The sequence below is a fragment of the Plecotus auritus genome, assembly GCF_963455305.1.
Source record: "Plecotus auritus genome assembly, chromosome: 2".
In the NCBI taxonomy this organism is placed as follows: Eukaryota; Metazoa; Chordata; class Mammalia; order Chiroptera; family Vespertilionidae; genus Plecotus; species Plecotus auritus.
In genome coordinates this window covers 217,143,435-217,166,080 of record NC_137771.1, presented here as the reverse complement: position 1 = coordinate 217,166,080, position 22,646 = coordinate 217,143,435, and the positions used below count along the sequence as shown (strand labels likewise).

The window sequence follows — 22,646 nt, the reverse complement described above, 5'->3', positions numbered from 1 at the left end:
TACAAAAGTTGCAAAAACCAAGAGCTGTGGTTGAGATGGCAAACACCTTAACCTGGGTGTGGAAGAGGCGGACACTGCGGAGCTCCTAGAGGTGGTTCCTGAGGAACTGACTCATGAGAAGTTGTTGGATCTGGCACAGGAACGCATAGCTGAAGAAGCAGCAAGAGAAAAGGATACTGCAGAAGAAAAGAAACCCCGAGAAAACTGACAGTGAAGGGTTTAGAAGCTTTTGCAGACCTCAACAAGCTCCTTAAAAACTTTGAAAACATGGACCTCAACACTGAAAGGTTTCCATTAACAGAGAAGAATGTTCATTATCTGTTTACAAATAAACCTATGATAAAAAATTTTTTTTAAAGCAAACCACGATAGATGTATTTCTAAAAAGAGTGACACCTCCTCAATAAATGCCGCAGGCAGGTCCGTCGGAGGTATTCCAGAAGAAGGCATTGTCATTATGGGAGATGACAGCACCATGGAAGTTACTTATTGCCCCTGAAGACCTCCCAGTAGAAAGGACGAAATGTAGAGGTAGAAGACAGTGATAATGATGATTCTGACTCTGTGCAGGCCTCGGATAATGCATTTGCCTTAGTTCTTAACAAAAAATGTTAAAAAGTTAAAATAAAAAATTTAAAAAGCTTATAGAAGGATCTAAAGAAAATATTTTTGTACAGCTGTAAAATGTGTATTTTAAGCTACATGCTATTACAAAAGAGCTAAAAAGTTTAAAAAAATTTAAAAGTAATAAAGATACAGGAAGCTAAGGTAATTTATTGGTGAAATAAGCTTTTTTGGTAAATTATGTGTAAAGAGGTTACAAAGTCTACAATAGTGTATAGTAACTCCCTAGGCCTTCACAGTCACTCACCACTTATTCACTGACTCCCATGGAGCAACTTGCAGTCCTGCACACTCCACTCATGTGTATCCTTTCTATCTTCTGTGCCGTCTTTTTACTGTACCTTTTCTATGTTTAGATACACAAATACTTGCCATTATGTTACAATTGCCAACGGTGTTCAGTACAGTAACATGATATATTATGGGTCGACAGCCTAGGAGCAATAGAGTATACCTGACAGTCTAAGTGTGTGATAGATAGGCTCTAGCTCGTATGTTTGTACATGTGCGCTCTGTGTTTGCACAATGACAAAATTGCCTAATGGTGCATTTCTAAGAACGCACCCCATTGTTAAATGAAGCCCGATTGTACTTCTTTGTATTCTTAACACCCAGGACAGTATTTATCCATCATGTGTTATAGTTCAAAAAGGGAGAAATACAGAAAATTAATATTCTCCCTAAAAATTCTACATTTAAAACAAATTATAACTTACCCTAGTATCTTCTATGTCAAGCTTAATTCTTATTATCCTACCTAACATGAAATTATGTATTTTCTTACCATAGGGTATCCCAAGGCGTTCTTGCTCTTTCCTATAACCTTCTAGTGCGGCAGCCCATCTTGTCACTTGTTCCGAGGTTTCATCTGAAATGGTTGTAATGTGTTTTGTGCCATCAAGAGTTATCACTTGAGCTTCTTCAACAAGATGTGCTTCTGCTTCAGCATGATGAGCATCTGGATCAATGACTACTTCAACTGTTTCCGCTGGTTTAACAATTTCAAGGATGTTGAGCTTTGGTTCAATTCCTTTAACAGTGGATTAAAAAAATATCCAGATGAAAACATGAAATTGACTAACAAAATTTAGTTGAGTTTATATGTTCTCAAATGATAGAGCAAAACTCCATTTTAAATGTTTAGCAATATGTCTAGAGAATTTAACAGAGTCCTATTAAATGATAAAAACAACAATTCAATAGAATTTTGGTATTCTATATATATAAAAAGCTAATATGCAGTGTCCCCTCGGGAGTTCAATTGCTCACTGTGATGTGTGCTAACCATGAGTGGGGCGGCGCAGAACATGGTGGGTGACCAGCGGCAGTGGCAGGGCACTGAAGAAGCAAGGTAAGGAGGTGGGGAGGCGGCGGGGAGGGGAGGGGGACCGTGTGGTGGCGGCGCACAGGTGGCGAGAGAAGGAGGGAAGGAGAAGGCGGGAGGCGGGGAACCTGATCGGCCCTGATTGCCAGCCAGGCCTAGGGACCCTACCCGTGTACGCACCAGGCCTCTAATCCTATATAAAAAGTGCTTAATATGCTAAGTGTCCGGTTATCCATTCAACCAATCAAAGCATAATATGATGATGATATGCTAACGCTGCTCAACCACTCGTTATGACATGCACTGACCACCAGGGGACAGACAATCGACTGGTTGACCAGTCGCTATGGCGTGCACTGACCAGCAGGGGGAAGACACTACGACCGGTAGGTTAGCTTGCTCCTGGGGTCTGGCCCATGGGACTGAGCAAGACAGGCCAGACATGCTCTGGAGCCCTCCCGCATCCCTCCCCAGTCCTGATCATGCACCGGTAGGGTCCCTCGGCCTGGCCTGCACCCTCTCACAATCTGGGGCCCTTTGGGGGATGTTGGAGAGCCAGTTTCTGCCCGATCCCGCAGGCCAGGCTGAGATCCCACCAGTGCACAAATTCATGCTCCAGGCCTCTAGTATTATGTAACATTGTTGTGTCAATTAATATTTCCTGATTTTGAGCATTGTATTATGGTCATGTAAAAGAATTCCTTATTTTTAGAAAATGCATTTATTTAGGCATAGAAGGGAAACATGTATGCAACTTATTAGTAAATAGGTACCAAAAAATGTGGGGATGAGGAAGAGAATAAAGCAACTTCCTTTGCAAATTTCTCCTTTTGTGCTCAACTGCAGAGTCTAGATCTCCTTTGCAGCAAGGGACTTAGGCTCTAGAATCACTGGCATGAGCCTTCTATTAAGAAATGAGTTAAGAGGGGATAAGCAGGCACATGGCATCCATTTTCTGGCTCCTGTGGAGCACTGAAAAGGTAGCATGGTTCTAGCTTATGGCAGGCAGTGTCAGTCCCGCACTGCGCTGTGGCTGAGTCATTCTTAGAAAGCCAACTAGAACCCATTCTTCCAGCCCTCTCTCATCCTGTTATTTACTACCCTACCTTGCTGACTAAACCAGGTAAAATGTGAGATACTATCTGCTTCACCTCGACAGATACAGTAATTCATTTAAAAGCCTTAATATTTGGCTATAATATCACATTAAGTAATTTAGACAACCATCTAAAAGACCCAAAACTTATAAAATTGATTTCTCATATTAGAAAAACATGAGTGCAGTTTTAAATAACTACACAAAAATTAACTTACCTTGGTAAGAAATTACCTGTACACTAAGTTGTACAGTTCCATCTGTCTTTACTCCTTGGTCAAATAAACTTCGTTCTGGATCCAGCTAAATATGGGTAAAAGGAGTAAGATTATTTTCACATAATCATCTGGTTTAATAAAAATGGATATATCAAACTATACTTAACCACTGAAGTATACTAATTAAATTATAAGAACACATTTAATTGTGCAAGTTGTAATATCATGTAATTCTTTGCCAAAATTTAAAATATTTTAACCACTGTGGTAGTAATTAAGGACAACATAAAGAACAGAATTTATTTTAAATTGCAGTTTTCTCTAGCTCTAGAGTTTAGTTTAGGATTTTAAATAATGCCAAAAAGCAATTGTTTATTCCGTAAAAGTAAAGTAGAAAACAATGCAATTTATCTATCATTAAAAAGCAAGGATATTTAATTAGTGGGGACAATTTAAATAAATTTATTTATATAACTAGAGGACCAGTGCACAAAATTCATGCATGGGGGGGGGGTTAGTCCCTCAACCCGGCCTGCGTCCTCCCAAAATCCGGCACCCCTTGGGGGATGTCGGGCAGTCGGGCATCCCTCTCGCAATCCGAGACGCTGCATGCACCAGTGACCATACTTTTCACACATGTGAAAGGCATCTTGCTGTTGTATGAGCAGCTACATATTTTTTTTGCCCTGATTATAAAAACTAGTACATAACATGATCCTTCTAAGGCAGTAGTACCATTTTCCCCATCTTATGGGTGGAAAACTGAAGCAGAGAGAAGTAATTGGCTTTGTCACACAGGTGTCAGTGTCAGAATCAGGGCTGACCACAAAATGTGCAAGCCAGAGTCCATGCATGTCATCGCTGCATCATCCTGCTTTTTCAGTGTTAGAGTAGCCTTGCCAGGTTTTAATTTTTAAATCTAAGAGACTGTTCCCAATATATAGGGTAGGGTCCCTAGGTCTGGCCGGTGATCAGGGCCATCTGTGGGGCAACTGGCAGACGGGCAATTGGGGGTCCTGCTGACCCCCAGGCCTGGCGCTGCCCACTGGCCTGCCCCCCCTCCCCCCGCCCGGCATCGCTGCTGCCAGTCGCCTCCCTCTCAGGGGGCAGACGCTCAACGCAGGAGCTGCCCCCAGCCTCCTGCGTTGAGCGTCTGCCCCCTGGCGGTCAATGCACATCATAGCGACAGGTCATTCCTGCTGTTCGATCGATTTGCTTATTAGGGTTTTATTATATAGGATACTTGCTGTTATCAACCAAGTATACACATTTAAGGTCAGGTTTATGCTAAATCTCTGATCACAAAATTAATAAGGAACTTATGGCTTTGCTACCTGACCTAGATATGGATATCTTTACTCATAATTCTATATCCTTTAAGTATGAGTGCTTTTTCCCCTCATATCACCTTAATATAGTGAATGTATTTTACACAATGACAAATTGATGACAAAAAGTAATTCTGATTTTCAGATATGCACTTAAATGCTGAAATATAAATTTTAAAAAAAGATTACCTGAATATCTTGTAGACAAATTTCATGAGCATCCAAAGAACACTGTAGTCTTGGTTCTAGTAGTTTTTTTAAATTGCCTATTGGCTCATTGATGTCTATGGCCTGGCTTACACATTCAGCTGGGGTGTAGGTTTGTTCTACAATGCTAAATGTTAAAGAACATAATGGTTAAAAATTACATTTTTACTCTGAAAATTAAAGTAACAATACGCTCAAACCAAAACTGAATACCAAAACACATTTCTGGTCTTTGAAACTCATGTCTGCATAGACATCATTCATAGTGGTAGACTTATCACCAAATAGTGCTGCCAAAAGACTAAGTCCGAAGTGATGTATGGCTTCTTAAATTAGGTTATGTAAAGTAACACTGCAGTCCCCCATCTTGGTGCGCATGCTCTCTCAGGCCATTTGCCACAGCATGAGCAGCTCTACAGAGAAGCCCATGCGGTCAGGAAGTGAAGAGTCATATCACCAGTCTCATGAGTGATCCTGTAAACAGATATGCTAGCCCCAGTCAATTCCTCAGATGACTATAGCCAGACCGACAGCTTAACTGCAAACACATGAAATACCTTAAAGCCAGAACTAAGTTCTGGGGTAATTTGTTGAGTAAGAGAGACATGTAGTCTCTACTGTTTCTTCTGTTAAAGAAAATAGCATAGTGAAACATACTGAAATTCTCTATCAAAAAAATTAAGATCTTGCCCTGACCGGTTTGGCTCAGTGGATAGAGCGTCGGCCTGCGGACTGAAGGGTCCCAGGTTCGATTCCGGTCAAGGGCATGTACCTTGGTTGCGGGCACATCCCCAGTAGGGGGTGTGCAGGAGGCAGCTGATCGATGTCTCTCTCTCATCTATGTTTCTAACTCTCTATCCCTCTCCCTTCCTCTCTGTAAAAAATCAATAAAATATATTTTAAAAAAATTAAGATCTCTTGGGCAGTTATGACCTTTTCTGTCAGGAAAATATTCCTGTGCGAGGGTATGGAGGCAGAGGATAGGACCGAGGACAGCTAACATGGGGTTCTCCTAAGAGCTAGAGCCAGACCTCTCCTCTGAGAAGAGGAGGTGGTATGAGTGACCACAGCCAGCTGGCAGAAAATATGGAGAGCTGCTAAACAACTAGTATAAATCTCAATTATGCCAGATGAGTAAGTTCTAGAGGTCGGTGTACAACATGGTTCTTATAGTTAAATACACAGTATTGTACATTGAAAAATTTGTTGAGGGTAGATCTCATGTTAAGTGCTCTTACCACAATAAAACAAATTTTTAAAAAACAAAGGTCTAGCCGAAACCGGTTTGGCTCAGTGGATAGAGCGTCGGCCTGCGGAATGAGAGGTCCCGGGTTCGATTCCGGTCAAGGGCATGTACCTTGGTTGCGGGCACATCCTCAGTGGGAGGTGTGCAGGAGGCAGCTGATCGATGTTTCTCTCACATCGATGTTTCTAGTTCTCTATCCCTCTCCCTTCCTCTCTGTGAAATATCAATAAAATATATAAAAAAAATAAAAAAATAAATGAAACAAAACCTCATTTAAAAAAACAAAGGTCTAAAATCTTAGCTGTACCCTAAACATTCAACATCCTATTCAATCTTAGTAATTTGGTCCATTCTCATTGCAGTTATTCTAAACTTTTACTATATAGAAGTTCTCTACTCCTCTTTAGGCCCTTTTACTTTCAGTGTATTATCTCATCTCCTGCTTTGACCATCAGCCTTAACCCTAACCTCCTTCTTAACTCCCAAATCACTATTTTTACCCATATTCTCCCTTTGGATTCTGAACTTACAACCACAGCCCTTCTTACTTAATGGAGTAATATTCTATTACTATTCCAAGAACTAATACCTTTCACTACTCTATATGCTTAGTACTATACACATAATTACTCATATACCTGTATACCTTCTCAAACACAATGTGGCCTATACAAGGGCAGGTTACTGTCTCATATATACTCCTGATAGGTCATAGTAGTTACTTACAGATATTTGTTACATTAGTTCAGTTTGGGAATTAAACTCTATAGGAAATCAAAATAACCGGCACAGATGAAAGAAAAAAATAATCAAACAGTGCCATGAGGGATTAAAATCATCACAATTAACTGCTTGATTATTACTAGCTATGCATGTTACTTTTTTTTTTTAAATATGTTTTTATTGATTTTGGAGCGGAAGGGAGATAGAAACATCAATGATGAGAGAGAATCATTGATGGGCTGCCTCCCGCACACACCCTACTGGGGATGGAGCCAGCAACCCAGGTATGTGCCCTTGACAGGAATCGAACCCAGAACCCTACAGTCCATAGGCCAATGCTCTATCGACTGAGCCAAACCGGCTAGGGCATATTACTATCTTTTAAAACTATCTTTCCCTCTCAGCTATAAATTCATCAAGTCAGAGTAAAAAAGCAATACGTTATTCCCCAAAACGCTGTCAGTTGAAAAAAAAAAAAAAGGCCCCAAAAGAACTCTGGCTTGATTCTTAATTTTAATGTATGTTCATAATATATAAATTCAGATAATACCAACCTTTCTTCTGTGCATTCTGTTTTCTCTGTTCCATCAATTTCAATTTCTATCAGCTCCTCTGCTTCTCTTTTTGTCATGGTTGAAGTACTTCAAAAGCTCAACCCTGTAAGAGTTAAATTTTAAGACATTTTAAAATTATCTGCATAAAGAGAAATGCTACACAAGAAGTAGAGACCCAATTCAAATAAGAACAGAGGATAAGTAGAACAGGAAGAAGTAATCTTCACACATAAAAGAAAATCCACATGATAATGATAAACTAGTTTTTGTTAAACGTGGTGCTTATTAGCCTGACATGAATTCTCCATCGTTCTATTGGATTTATTGGGACTTGTTCAGCCCAATCTCAGTCAATAAATTAACTCAAGCTACTTCAAAATCAAATGAAAGGTATGTCAACTATATTAAAGCAACTTCAGTCTCAGTAACAGATACAAACTTGCAGCTTAAAAATCAATGAACGTAGATGAACCACTATTGTTTACCTAAAAGCTGAACTGTATGCCCTAACTGGTTTGGCTCAGTGGACAGAGCGTTGGCCTGCGGACTCAAGGGTCCCAGGTTCGATTCCGGTCAAGGGCATGTACCGTGGTTGCCGGCACATACCCAGTAGGGGGTGTGCAGGAGGCAGCTGATCGATGTTTCTCTCTCATCGATGTTTCTAACTCTATCCCTCTCCCTTCCTCTCTGTAAAAAAATCAATAAAATATATTTAAAAAATAAATAAAAGCTGTACTGTATTAGCAGGATGAAGAATGTACTTTATTAGCATTGTATTGATAGTGTGATATAAAACTAGTTAATCCTAGCTATGATTTGTTAAAAATTACATATCTTATAAGTGTTAGTACAATATTCTAAAACAGCAAAATCAAGTAACAAAATAGTTACCAATATGTATATTGTTGTATTATAATGAATTACTACATTACTGTAGGACTAGAAAAGTCTTCTTTTCCCCTTTAGAAAGGGCTATACCTCTCCTCAGGTCTATAATTAGCTGGCATCCAAATCTAGAATACCTAGTATAAAAATGGTCTGACTTTCCCCACATTATTAAGGTTGCTCTCACATGTCCTCTTATAGGAAGGAAGACCAATAAGAGGCTGGGTTCTCCAGCACAATACATACATATAATGCACCTCTAGCAGACTGGCCCTAGCCAACTTTTGCTTTCCTTTGTTCTGACCCTAGCTTAGTAGAACTTCCCTTTCCTTAATAAAGTCTATTCCTTAACATACTATTTGTAAACTGTGTTATTTATCTTGAGCACTAGAGCAAAACAGGTGGTGACCCTGTAAGGACAACATAAACCCCACCTGAAGGAATATTAGTATGTTTACAGAAGTATACAAAATACTTTGAACAGTACTTCACTCTTAGTAGGCATTCTATTAAAAAATGTTTTAAAAACTATTATCCTATATAATAAAAGCCTAATGTGCTAAGTGTCCAGTTGGCCGGTCGCTATGATATGCTAAGGCCATTCAACCGCTAGCTGATGTGCACTGACCACCAGGGGGCAGACAGTCCACCAGTTGCTATGACATGCATTGACCACAAGGGGACAGGCACTCCAATCAGTAGGTTAGCTTGCTGTTGGACTGAGCAAGTCGGGCAGGACATGCCCTGGAGCCCTCCCGCGGTCTCTCCCCAACCCCAATCGTCTCTCCCTGGCCCCAATCATGCACCGGTGGGGTCTCTCGGCCTGGCCTGGGCCCTCTCGCAATTTGGGACCCCTCGGGGGATGTTGGAGAGCTGGTTTCAGCCCAATCCCACAGGCCAGGCCGAGGGACCCCACTGGTGCACGAATTCATGCACTGGCCTCTAGTACACCATATAAAATTGACTTCAGGTCCCCTAAAGGCTTAAATGTGAAAGATCCTACATAATAAAAGGTTAATATGCCAATCAACCGAACAGCAGAACGACTGGTCGCTATGATGCATACTGACCACTAGGGGGCAGACACTCAATACAGAAGCTGCCCCCTGGTGGTCAGTGTGCTCCCACAAGCCATGCTCACGGCTGGCAAGCGCAATGGTGGTGGCAGGAGCCCCTCCCACCTCTGCAGCAGTGCTAAGGATGTCTGGCTGATGGCTTAGGCCCGCTCCCCCTAAGCTGGCAGTTGGACATCCCCTGAGGGCTCCCGGACTGCAAGAGGGTGCAGGTGGGGCTGAGGGACCCCCCCCCAAGTGCATGAATTTCATGCACTGGGCCTCTAGTAAAACTATAAAGCTAACAGAAAAAAATGGTGAGGATTTTTTTTATGGTTTAAGAATAGAAAATAATTTAACATTCCAAAAATTAAACCATGAGGCAAAAAACTAATGGACAGGGTAGCGACTGAGAAAAGATATTTTTGAGATCCAAAAGTGACAAAGGAATAACTGGAATAGACAGCAAATTGATTACAACCCCCCAAAAGTCAGGACAAATTAGAAAAGCAAGTTAAGTATAGGAAAAGGAAAGTAACAGATAAAACCAAAATGGCTAAGAATATAAAGAAATGTTCAAACTCAAATAATTCAAAAATGCAATTTGAAACAAAAACTTTATACCTGAGTGTGTGTGTGAAAAATGTAGTGTTGAATACTGAAAAGAACAAGCAGGGATGTGGAGCCATAAGAGTCCTCTGCCTCTGGACAGACAGGTCCAGCTATTCTGGAGAAAAATCTAGCAGCACTTGTTCAAATCAAGTATGCTTACACCTAGGACCCAGCAATCATGCACACAGATAAGCATTCCAGAGATATTGATTGATAAGGACATTCAGGGGATAGCTGAAGCTAGAGCCAATAAAAGTATCCATGGTAAGAAAGTACTGAGATGTAAGAAAATGGGAAAGAAGCCCACACCATGGAACTTTAGTAACAGTTAAAAACAAGGAAATAATGTACATACACAAATCATAAAGGGTGGGCCCTCCCTCCTGGAAGCCCCAGCCATGCCGTGCCTTTCCCCTCCCCCTCTTGCCTGGCGGGCGCCCCGCCCCCCCGCCGGTTACCATTAACTTCCTCATTCCCAAGCTCCTGGGGCCCTTCCTGAACTTCTATAACTTGTTTCCTAAACCCATTACTTCTAGGAATTACTGTTTCTATCTCTGTAATATACCCAATAAATGCTCTCTTACAAAAAAAAAAAATATATATATATATATATATATAATGAAGTATTGTATATTGAAAAAGAAGTGAGAAATAGTAAGGTTTATAGCAGAACAGAACTTTTAAAACATATTTTTATGTTTTATTTTCAGGGCCTATAAAGAGGTCTCCTCTCTCCATAACCAATTTTATTTTTTAAAAGTTTAGAAAACAATTGAATTTTCCCAGAACTTTGGGAAAAATAAAAAAGTATATGGAAAAGTAACCAGAGGCTGAGAAATGGCCTTAAAGGTTTATCAGCAGGGTTACCTGTGGTTCCCCATAACGTAAGCACTAAAACAGGGACTTGTTAAAAAGAAATTTATCCTGTGATCTTCCAAAAAAGTTATAGATCAGTCCCTAGAAGGTGCCCCCCCCCCCCCAGAAAAAAGAACCCCCTATACTTTAGAAAAAAATACTCAGTCTCTAAATTGATCCTTTTTTCTTTCTCAGGTCTCTAAATTTAGCCTTGAAAGAGAGAGAGAGATTGGGAAATTGTCCAAATCGTGATATCACTGCTTGAGTGGGTCTTAGCTCTTTTTCTGGAACCAGGATTCCTTTACAAAACTTGCAGTGGAGAAGAGAACATCACTTGGAGCCGTTCCACCTAAGGGCTGCCCTGGTTTCTCCTAGATTCAATCTCACCTGGGGTTCAGAACCCTTCACAAAATGGAAATACATGAAACTTAACTAAAAAGTCCAGAAAAGGCTAGTATTCTTTCAAATTCAGTTACATTTAATATTCTCCCTTGGAGCTGCAGATAAACTTGAGAATTACCCCTAGCTGGTTTGGCTCAGTGGATAGAGCATCAGCCTGTGGACTGAAGGGTCCCAGGTTCGATTCCAATCAAGAGCACATGCCGACGCCAATGGGGGGCGTTGCAGGAGGCAGCCGATCAAAGATTCTCTCAATTGATTCTCTCTCATCATTGGTATTTCAATCTCTCTCTCCCTCTCCCTTCCTCTCTGAAATCAATAAAAATATATTTAAAAAACAAAACCTGAGAATTAGTCTTCTTCACTGGAAAACATTATTAGTTTAGGTCAACTTTTCCCAATACGGGCAATACTTTTATGTAATATCTATATTTAACATATAAACTGTATTAAAAACATAATATATAAAACAAATGTATATTAAATACATATAAATATAAACTAAGAGTACCTATCTGATCAACTGAACATTTTCTCAAATTAAAAAATATTGTTAAATACCTGAATAAAAAAATTTTGTTTTTAAAAATAAAGTCCACAGCCCAGCCAGTGTGGCTCGTTGTACCCCATGCAACAGGAGGTCACAGGTTTGAGTCCCAGTCAGAGCACTTGCCAGGGTTTCCGCTCGAACACCATTAGTGGGACTGGAGGAAAGAGACCCAAGGAGGATGTTTCTCCCTCATTGATGTCTCTCTCTCCCCTTCTCCCTTCCTTTCTCTAAAATCAATTAAAAATATTTAAAAAATAAAGTCGACAGTTAAGAAAAAATAAGTAAAACGCGTATTTGTGTGTGTGTGTGTGTTTGTAGAGAGAGGGAAAGCAAACGTGGAGAATGACTGATACTTGGTGACTTCCCCGACCAGGTGAAGGTGTTCACTGTATAATTTCATTGTATAATTTTTCAAGTTTCCTGTAGATTTGAAATGTTATAAACAAAATTGGAGAAAAAATTAGTTTTAATTTACTATTCAGCCTCCACATCCTCTTATGAGTAGCCTCCATTTAGCATCTAGTTCAGTATTTACCTTCTTACTTCAAGACTATCTATCGCTCATAACACATAGTCCTGTATACTATGCAATCCAGGTAAACTGACTTAAGACAACCTGGTCTAAAAATAAATAAGGTTGGAAAGTCCGGATCAAACCCTGAAAGAGGGGTTAATCCCTAAAGTAGTTTGGAAAGAGCTGATCGGTTTCTTTTGAAGTTTAAGACAACACAGTACTGGCACTATAACCACTGCCCCGTTCCCGCTTTGCTCAGTGAGTCCGCAATCTGGGCTCCTCCCACGGGCCAGACCATTGCGCGTGTTTCTAAGTGACTCCTCATCACCGGCCGGGCAATGCGGCGTTAGGCACTGTCTTCCCTCCCGTTAACCCCATCAAACCGGGATCCCTACATACAAACAGGCGAAAACAGCTTTGCTCCCAGTCCACACAAAACACTTAAAAAGTTGGCAAACTGCATTAACCCATCATTTCCCCCTTGTCTTACTGCCACTTTTTAAAAGAGACCCAACGAACAACATAAACATGAACAAATGGCTTTGATGCAACTATGGGACCATTCTAGAAAGACAACTGGATTGGAAGGGAGAGCCAATAGCTGAGTCGGCGAGACTAGTTTTGCTTCTTCCTGTGAAATCCCGGGAGCCAGGACCACGTTCCGATCGCGGAGACTGCGGACCGCCACGCCGGGTGGTGGACGAGCGAGCGGCGAAGGAGCGGAGCCCGAAACAGGGGACGGGGCCCGACGGGGCCCGGGGCGCGCGGCTTCCCCGCCAGGCGCCGCGCGCCCCCCGCCCCTCCCTCCGCTCTCCGCACAGCTCCCCGCCCCTCCCCACCCGGCTCCCTCAAGTCTCCACGAACGGAAATGGGAGTCACAGCGCCGGGGACCAGCGGAAACAAAACACAGAGGCGGCCGCGGGGGGGCCGCTCTGGGGGAGCAGGCCCCGGAACGAAGCCGGCCCGCGCTCCCCTCCTCTCCCGCGGCCGCACTCACCCGCTCCGGAATCAACCGGGTCGCCCCCGCCCGCGTTCCAGAGCCGGCTGAGAACAGCGGCGGCGCGCGCTCCACGTGCGGCGTCTCTCCCGGTAAAACCTGCAGCTCCCGCGACTCCCAAGTGTGAGGCCCCTGGGCCCTTCCCGCGGAATCGGCGCTGAGAAACTCCAACCCCCCTCCCGCCTCCCAGGCACCCCCGGGCTCAGGACTACAAGTCCCAGTAGGTGGCGCGAAACGAACGCCCCGAGGCAACGGAGGCTCACGAGGCACAAAGGAGCACAACGCCCCAGTCCGCTTTGTTTTACACTGTCACTTTGTCGGGACGTTCAAACACTTCAACAACCCAAGAAACAGGACTGCTGGCTGATTGGGGCAGGAAGGACTGAACTCACGGAAAGGCCAGGCCAAGTGCGCATGCGTACATAGGAAGGTTTCCAGAAGGGAAAGAGGGAGCAGATTAAATTAGGAGGAGGAAAGATGGCGGAAGAGTCGCTAGGGGACCCGGAAGCACTTACCCTCTACTTCCTCCCGTTTGTCTTCTGCCTCACCTAGAGCCGTCCGGTCGCAGACTGTCTCTGAGACGCTTCCTGTCCGGTGAGTGCCGACCGACTGAAACGGCGGCCCACAATGCACTGCGATAGCGTGTAGGCGGGTGGGGGCGGGGCCAAGGCCGGAAGTAGGACGGCGGCGGCGGCGGCGGCTCTGGCAGCTCGGGACTGAGTACAAGGTGACTGGGAGGGTAGCTGGCCTAGCTGGGCCTCTTGGGACTCCAATTCTGAGTTTTTCTCTGGGGACTGGGCTGTCTAGTACCTTTGCCCTTCATGAGAGAGCAGCTTTTTTGGCCCAGGGACCTTCACAGCCGGCCCCGAGGTCACTGCAGACGCCGGAGCCTTTAGGCCTTGGAGTTTGCCAAGTAGGCTCGATAGATAGCCTGGATAATAATGCCCGCTCTGAGGGCAAGCCGGGGTGGTGCGGGTTGCAGGGACGCGGGGGTTTCCCGGCTGGGGCAGCCCAAGGTCATGCTCGCGTGGCAGGTCTTCAGCCAGGCCTGCTCGACCTGGGCTCATGGGAGATTGTTCTGAACTATTGAAAGCAGATCATGGTGATACGCATCTTAAAAGTTTGCAGCCCACCTAAAAACATAAGTAGTGCTAAAACTTTGTTAGGCAGCCGTGTTTTTACACTCCTTTCCTGCACAATCCTCCACCTCAACCACCCCGAGGAACAGGACACTGCCGGGGCGGCGGGGCGGGGTGGGGGGGCTGGTGCCTGAACCAGGGGAGAGGCCAGAGTGCGCATGCGAACACGGCAGGGTTTCCAGGAGGGAAAAGCGGGTCTAGTGAGGCGGATTGTGCATTGACTTTGAGAATATGCTTTGAGGGGCCCTGGCCGGGTAGCTCGGTTGGCCAGAGCGTCTTCCCCATACACCAGGGTTGAAGGTCAAGGCACATACAAGAGGCAACCAGTGCATGCACAAATAAGTGGAACAACAAAGTCGATGTTGCTCCCTCTTCCTTTATCCCTCTAAAATCAACAAGTAAAAAAGAAAAAGTATATATCTTTAAAGGATATGCTTTGAAGAGACAGCGAAAGGACTGACCTTTGGCTGGTCCGCCATCACTGTAAACAGGAGAACCTTGCTCCTTCTGCACATGCTGTGCCCTTTTCTGTTGCCTTCCCCAGTCTTTTTCTGTCAAATCCCTATCATAGCCTCTCGTGCACCTCGTAGTACTCCAATAGAAAACTTATCACAGTTGATATTTTACACCTGTTTGTGTAATAGCACGAGTCTCCTGCAGGCCAGTGGACAGTCCACACTCACTGTGTATTTAAACACAAATGAGATGATGTGTTCGTTTTTTAGACAAGATGAATTTGAGGGCCCTAAAGGACTTATGAAGGAACGTGAGCTGTTGAATGTATGGAGATCAGGGAAAAAACAAAATTAGAGATGTGATTTTGGAATCATCAGTACTCAGGAATCGAAAAAAAAAAAGATTTTACTCATGTTGCAGTAGGAATAACATGATTTTTGCAGTCAGAGCAAATTAATTGTGGGAATATGAGCAATTTAATAGCCTTCTTAGACATAGTTTTATTACCTGTAAAGCAGAGGTAACACCTTGTAATGTTTAACAGGAGTGCCATAAGGGTGCAAGGAGAGGATATATATGGGACTACTTTGCGAAATACCTAGGGCTGAACAAATATTAGATAACCTTATTGCTGAGTGTTAAATATGTCCTTAAGTTGCCAGAAAGGAATACATACACTGAAATGCACAATTTTTAAAATATACTTGTGTCCAGTAAGAATCTACTGTGTAATCTTAGACCAGGTACTTAGCTCTAAACCTCGGTTTCTGTATGAGTAAAATGGCATTTGAAATATGGAGCAGCTTAAGGTCATTTGTTGTTTGCTTGGAGTCTTTTCTCAAGTATCTTTCTCTGATGGGGTGTAAGAATGGTATGTGATGGATTCTCTCATTCCTTCATACAGTTTGCTTTCACCCTGGCAGGTGAAGGGTATTTTGTTGATTGTATACTTCCTTTTGGTAGTTTGTATGTGCTCTTCCAGGGCTTCTCAATGTTGGCACTACTGACATTTTGGACCAGGTAATTCTTTGTTGTGGGAAGTCCATTATTGTTATGGGATGTTTGGCAGCATCCCTGGCCTTTACCCACTAGAAGCCAGTAACACTCACCCTACCAGGGTCCGCCAAAAATGTCTTTAGACATTGCCAAATATCTCCTAGAACGTACCCCCACTGCTATTCAAGAGCTGTGCTACTCTACTGTCCTTTAGCGTAGTGCTTCTCTAACTCTCATTGGTAAAAGGCTTTCTACCTCCCCCCAACGTTTGTGGATATTTTTGAAGAATACAATAAAAATGAATTACTAGAAAAATTATATGAAAGATAAAATGAAGATACACAAAATACAAAAATAATTTTTTATTAAGTTCAGCAGATATCCTATATAATAATAGCCTAATATGCCAAGTGTCCAGTCGGCCATTCAACCAATCAAAGCGTAATATGCTAATGATATGCTAAGGCCACTCAGCCGCTTGCAATGATGTGCACTGACCACCAGGGGGCAGACAGTTGACTGGTCGACCAGTGGCTATGACATGCATTGACCAGCAGGGGACAAGTGCTCTGACCAGTAGGTTAGCTTGCTGCTGGGTCCAGCCCATCATGACTGAGCAAGATGGGCTGGACACGCCCTGGATCCCTCCCCTGGTCCTTCCCCAGCCCCAATCGTGCACCCAGTGGGGTACCTCAGCCTGGCCTGCGCCCTCTCACAATCTGGGACCCCTTTGGAGAGCCAGTTTCAACCAGATCCTGCAGGCCAGGCCAAGGGACCCCACGGGGCCTCTACTATGTTAATATGCCAAATTTCTTAAAAGTTTCTAAATGCTTACTTTCAATTTTTGTATTGCTATAGACCAGTGACACAATCTGTATGCTACCACTGGTCTACAGACCAGACTTTGAGGAGTAGTAGTATAACTTAATAGGGGTTCAGTGTCAGTATGATGATGATTATTGTTATTGGTATTATTAGTTAATTTGTGGGGGTGGAGGGATCATGTTAGCATTAACATGTCAGGTTTTTACTTTAAGGTTCAGAAATTGTACCAGATTATATTGAGTTGTGACTGTTGTCATCATTCCAATATAGGGTTTGGTAAGCCCTTTACTAGACTCAGTCTTTCTTAATTTAAGGGAACTTTTTTCTACTTATGGTCTCCTTATCTATTCTTTTTCTTTTGGAATTCCTGTTTGCATATATTTGTTGTAATTTGGTATTTTTTGCATTTGGTCTTTCAAGACACTGAATGAGATCTCCACTGAGATCAATTTATCTACTGAAATTTTTAGTTAGAAAAGTATGTCCTTTAGCTCTAAGGATTTGGAAGTCCTTATTTTTAAAAATCAGAATTTCATCTCCTTTACATATTCTAAATCACTGACTAGGTTGTACCACATGATTTTCTCTCTTTTGTTGGTGGGTTTCCTTGGGCTGGTTGCTATTTCTCCTTGCTGGTTGTGTTGGACTTAGATTTGCAGTTGTAACAGGCCTTAAATTTGCAGTTGTAACAGGCAGACTCCCTCTGTGGGTCTTCCACTTCCAAGTAGAAACTTCCAGGCTATCAATCCTGACTGAGGCAACTGTCTCCAGTTCCCTTTAGAGAATCCTAGCACATTGTTTTAAAGGTCAGGATTGTTCTTTTCCTTTGGGGGTGGATAGCTTTCCAACATCCTAGTTTGACTATTCCCTGATCCAAGACTAAGTTCATGGAGAGAAAACACCCCATTCCATATTCTGTGCTTTCTTTCTGCATGTGACCCTAGTGGAGCCACACAGAGGCCTGAGTTCGTAACTGCTCCTAGGACCCAGGTCTTCGGGTTAAGAATAAAAACTTGAAGTGGACAGTGGAGAGGGGAATGGAGCTAGGATCGGGTGATGGCTTTTAGCTTTCACTGAGTTCTGTTATGCTTTAAGTCCTGTAGCAATTAAGAGAATTAGATGTATTTTATACTAATTATATGTATATTAAAATATATTAACATTGTGGTGCCTTTTTTTCCTTTCCCCAGTAATAGTCACCATGATTCTTCAGAGGCTCTTCAGGTTCTCGTCTGTCATTCGGTCTGCAATCTCAGTCCATTTGAGGAGGAATATTGGTGTTACAGCAGTGGCATTTAATAAGGAACTTGATCCTGTACAGAAACTCTTCGTGGACAAGATTAGGGAATACAAAACTAAGCGACAGTAAGTGGGTAGATAACCAACTATTGTGTAAATATAAATATTTAAAGTATGTAAGTTTTGAGGTGGTCATAAACTTACTTGGTGTTTGAAAGTGTCTAAGACCTTTACTGAGCTCATCCCTTGCATAGAGGTTCATTAGATCTTGATTATTTTAAGTCCCGAATTTTATCTTTTTTTATATGGGTTTCCAGGGAGAGTTCCATTAAATCTTTTATTTTGGTTATATCCTTATATCTAAAGGATATATCATCATTCTACCTTTAAAAAAAAAGTGAAGACTTTACTCACATGATTTTTGTTTATAGCTTGAAAGAGTTCTCAAACCCACAGAAGGCCATTAATAGACATACCAGGTCTACCTCAGGTTACAAACAGTTGGTGTGAAGGTGGAACAGGTAAGTGGGTGGGAAGAGAATATCTTTTAGGAGGAAAGAGTACTGTGAGCTAAGGCATGAAAACTGGAAAGCATATTTGGGAAATTGTGTAATGCTATTTCCCAAGACTGTGGAGTGTATAGAGAATGTAGAGAGCAGTAAAGGATAGTCTAGGGTTAGAATGAGGAATTATGGAAGGCCTTGATTATAGACTGGACAATTAAAATATTGTATGAAAAGCGTATGTGAGAAATTAAAGATTTTTGGATAGGATGGTGAGGTGGAACAATATTGCTCTGTATTAGGAAGAAAATTTTGATCATAGTGTACTAGGAAATTTGGTATGAAAAAAGAGGAAAGATAGACATATTAGAAAAATGTAATATCAGCATTAATTGATGAGAATCCTGTCTTTATAGCAGTGGGAATATAAAAATGACAAGAATCAAAATACTGAGACTTGAGGTTGGGCGACTAACAAGGTTTTTTCATTACCTGAACTAAGGAGGGAGAGGGTGAAGGGATCAAAATGAAGATAATATTATGAAACTCTCACAACAACCTTATTCATGTCATCCCCATTTTATATATTAGAAAACTAAGGCTAAAAAGTTAGAATTTGCCTAAAATCACACTGTTCAGTAAGCAGGTGTGCAGGACTGGTTGGGAAATTGGAGCATCTTCTGTGTGGAGGTATTGTGGCATCACAATATTGATGCTGTTTGCACTTCCACTGTCCTTAAAAGCCTGTCCAATAAGAAGTCAGTCCTTCGGCATACTCTGAACCTCAGGGGTCTGGCTCCTTCATTTGTGCAAACAGTGCGGAGAAGTGTTCTGAGCATGAATGCTGGGCAGGCTATTTAACTCTGTACCTCAGATTTTTAATATATAAGATGGGGATGATAATAACAGTACCTGTATCATAAGACGTTACAAAGATTAAATGGTTCAATAAATTAGCATACCTAGTATTTTTTTTTAAGTGAAATAAATAAATCTCCCTTGAGTGTCTTCTTTGTCCCAGTCACCATTTAGAGCAGTGGCCGGCAAACTCATTAGTCAACAGAGCGGCAAACCGCGGCTCGCGAGCCACATGTGGCTTGCGAGCCGCAGTTTGCCAACCACTGATCTAGAGCAACATGTGCAGGGAGACTTATAGTCAGTTGAGGAGGAAGATGATTTATGAAGAGGGAGCTTTTCAAGCTTAAGCAGATGTATGGTAAATCAGATGTGAATGTATGCATTCAAGTTCTAATAGCTTTCACCTATCAGTAACTAGTATATTGATGAGACTGGCTGGATCTTTTCAAAGCAGTTTCTAAAGCTTGTGGATTCCAGAGCTGGAAGACAGGCACAAAGCATCTGGTTGAAGGCTCTTTCAAGAACTGCACTGTGGCCCAGCCAGTATGCTTCAGTGGTTGAACATCAACCTATGAACCAGAAGTTACTGTTCGATTTCTAGTCAGGGCACATGCCAGGGATGCAGGCTTCATCCCCATTGTGAGGCGTGCAGGAGACAGCCAATCAATGACTTTCCCTCATCATTGATGTTTCTATCTCTCTCCCTCTTCCTTCCTCTCTGAAATCAATATAGTTTAAAAAAAAAAAAAAGAAGAACTGCATGTGTATGTATTTCAGTAACTGTTATTCACATGTGACTATTCAAATTCTAGTTAATTACAATTAAGTTGAAGTAAAAATTCAGTTTTTCAGTTGCCTTAACCACATTTCTAGTGATCAGTAGGCAGATGTGGCTACCATATTAGACAGTACAGATATAGAGCATTTCTGTTATTACAGAAAATTTTATTGCTGATCTAGAAGAAAATTGGATCCATAACAAGAAGTATCATTAATAAGTTCTTAAACTATAGCTGTCTCTATATTTTGTGAAAATTCTATAACAAATGTTACCCTGTGCCTGTATCATAGGCATGTATGAAAATATATTACTCTAGATGGAATTTTCAATTGTAAATATTTTGTTTATTGTTCATTGATAGACAGGCGGTAATATTATGACAAGCCAAAGAATTTGTGCAAAGGATTAAGTAAATCTAATTGGTCTCATTGCTATATTTATTTCCCAAAGCCCAACTCTGGTATGTCATTTTATTGCTTTCCAAATAAAATACAAACTCCCAGGCTTAACATTTCAGGTTTCACATGATCTAGATCCTGCTGGCTTTTTCATCTAAACTGCTTAATATCCCCTTATAAAGCCGATGCTTTATCTCCTCCATATCTCTGCTTTTTCAGTCTTAGAATGTCTCAAATTCTGACCCAAATTTCTTTTTTAAATCTGATGCAAATGTATGATTTGTCACAAATGCCTTTTTTTTTTTTTAATCTTCACACAAGGATATATTTTTATTTGAGGGAGAGAAACCAATCAGTTGCCTCCTGTAAGTGCCCCAATTGGGGATGGAACCCTCAACCTAGGTATGTGCCCTGACTAGAATCAAACAAGGTGTTCGGGATGACACCCCAAACAACTGAACCACTCAGCCAGGGCACACAAATGCCATTTTTTTTTTTTTAATGAAGTTTTTTTCTGATTAGCTCAGCAAAAGTGCCCTCTCAACTGAGTAGCTTTTTGTTAAACCATGTCTTTGAAGCATATCATATGACTCCCTTATGGCATAAATGTTTATAAACGTTATTTTTTTCTTCTAAATGGCAAAACCTCTGAGAATAGGGAATAATTTTGGTTTTTTTAACCAGCACCTAAAATGAGTTTTTACTTGCTCATTTACACACAGGTCATCTGGAGGACCTGTTGATGCTGGCCCAGAGTATCAGCAAGACATGGAGAGGGAGCTTTTTAAGCTTAAGCAAATGTATGGTAAAGTAGACATGAATACGTTCCCAGACTTCAAATTTGAAGGTAAATCTCTAATCAGATTCATCCTTTTGGGAGATCACTTTAAGAGGAAAATATATATACCTATTTATGTTTACTTCTTTAGAGGATAAATGTCAATTACATGTAGATTTATTAGGGCAGTGATGTGTGCATGGGAAGCTCTGGGATAAATATTTGCCATTGGTATTGGTCACAGGGGTGGGGAACCTTTTTTCTGCCAAGAGCCACTTGAATACTTAAAACATCATTCATGGGCCATACAAAATTATCAACTTAAAAATTAGCCTGCTATATTTGGTCAAACATCCTAATGCCTTGGCAGGCCAGACCAAATGATTTCAAGGGCCTTATACAGCCTGTAGGCTGGACGTTCCCCACCCCTCGTATAGGAGATCATAACATGGAGTTTAGAATAATGGGGATCTGAAATCAAACTCCCTGATCTTGAATCCTCTGACAATATCACTTATGAACTATGTAGTCTTAGATAGTTAACTGATACCTGTTTCCCATCTGACATTTGGGGAGAATTATAATATCTTCCTCATGTGGTGGTTTTAGGTAAATGATGTATGTAGAGTCAATTAATAGCCTGGCTCATAATAGTGCTGAATAAATCTTCAGCAATTGTTATATTTCCATGTAGATGTTTAGAAACAGTCGGTATTCACTAAAAAAAAACAGCAAACGATTGATGAGTTAAATATTGAAGCCTTCTCAATAAGGCATTTTATTGCACTAGGCCAGTGGTTGGCAAACTGCGGCTCACGAGCCACATGTGGCTCTCGAGCCGCGGTTTGGCGCTCTGTTGACTAATGAGTTTGCCAACCACTGACCTAGACTCTCGATTCCAATAATTACAGGCTGTTGTTGTTCCTTGTGATTAAGCCCCTATCCCAGTGGTTGGCAAACTCATTAGTCAAAAGAGCAGCAAACCGCGGCTCGAGAGCTGCATGTGGCTCGCAAGCCGCAGTTTGCCAACCACTGCACTAGGCTAAGCTTGAACCTTTTTTTCCTCTTCTTAGATCCCAAATTTGAAGTCGTGGAAAAACCCCAGTCCTGAAGAAATGTAAAATATTCCTGGTCATGTGTCCTAGATGAGTTGTATAACTCATCAAAAGTATCAGAAGAAACATACATTTCAACAACTGTCAAATGTTCTTTCATTCTGATTCCAAATAAATTATTTGGTGATTTTGAGTGTATTGAATTCTATGTTTTAGCATTACTTTTAAATCATCCCATCTGGTTATAAGGAAGCATGTGGAGAACTTGGATAAATTGGGTACAGCTTGCCTATAACCTGCCAGACTCTTCTCATGTGCTGGGTATCCTTTTCACTCTGGAGACATACAGCCCAAGGGGACATCTCTCCTTCTTAACCCCATGACCTTGTGTTAGAGGAGAGTAAGCTAGGAAAATTCCAGGACAAGCAGAATAG

The 22,646-nt window shown here is 41.8% G+C and overlaps 2 protein-coding genes across 6 annotated transcripts in view; one reads left to right on the top strand and one right to left on the bottom strand.

Annotated features, from left to right (window-relative positions):
• The window catches only part of GABPA (GA binding protein transcription factor subunit alpha), a 33,030-nt gene extending 19,244 nt beyond the window's left edge, over window positions 1–13,786 (bottom strand). The window contains exons 1-5 of one of the 4 annotated variants that reach the window (XM_080653978.1): window positions 13,700–13,786; window positions 7,321–7,423; window positions 4,780–4,924; window positions 3,263–3,347; window positions 1,409–1,654 (exon numbers count right to left, since the gene is read on the bottom strand). In XM_080653978.1, the coding sequence (XP_080510104.1) occupies window positions 1,409–1,654; window positions 3,263–3,347; window positions 4,780–4,924; window positions 7,321–7,397 (553 nt within the window). In that variant the 5' untranslated portion in view covers window positions 7,398–7,423; window positions 13,700–13,786. Of the gene's footprint in view, window positions 1–1,408; window positions 1,655–3,262; window positions 3,348–4,779; window positions 4,925–7,320; window positions 7,424–9,881; window positions 10,075–11,748; window positions 11,858–13,184; window positions 13,395–13,699 lie in introns of those variants that run through there. The other 3 variants (XM_080653976.1, XM_080653979.1, XM_080653977.1) reach the window with 3 other exon arrangements.
• ATP5PF (ATP synthase peripheral stalk subunit F6) lies at window positions 13,213–22,410 on the top strand. 2 transcript variants are annotated; one of them, XM_080653986.1, is made up of 4 exons: window positions 13,213–13,778; window positions 17,791–17,965; window positions 21,102–21,226; window positions 22,231–22,410. In XM_080653986.1, exons 2-4 carry the CDS (start codon window positions 17,802–17,804, stop codon window positions 22,266–22,268), a joined length of 327 nt encoding a protein of 108 aa, XP_080510112.1. In that variant the 5' UTR covers window positions 13,213–13,778; window positions 17,791–17,801; the 3' UTR covers window positions 22,269–22,410. The 2 variants fall into 2 exon arrangements, with proteins under 2 accessions (XP_080510112.1, XP_080510111.1); XM_080653985.1 differs by having other exon boundaries at window positions 13,735–13,911.
• The last annotated feature ends 236 nt before the right edge of the window (window positions 22,411–22,646 follow it).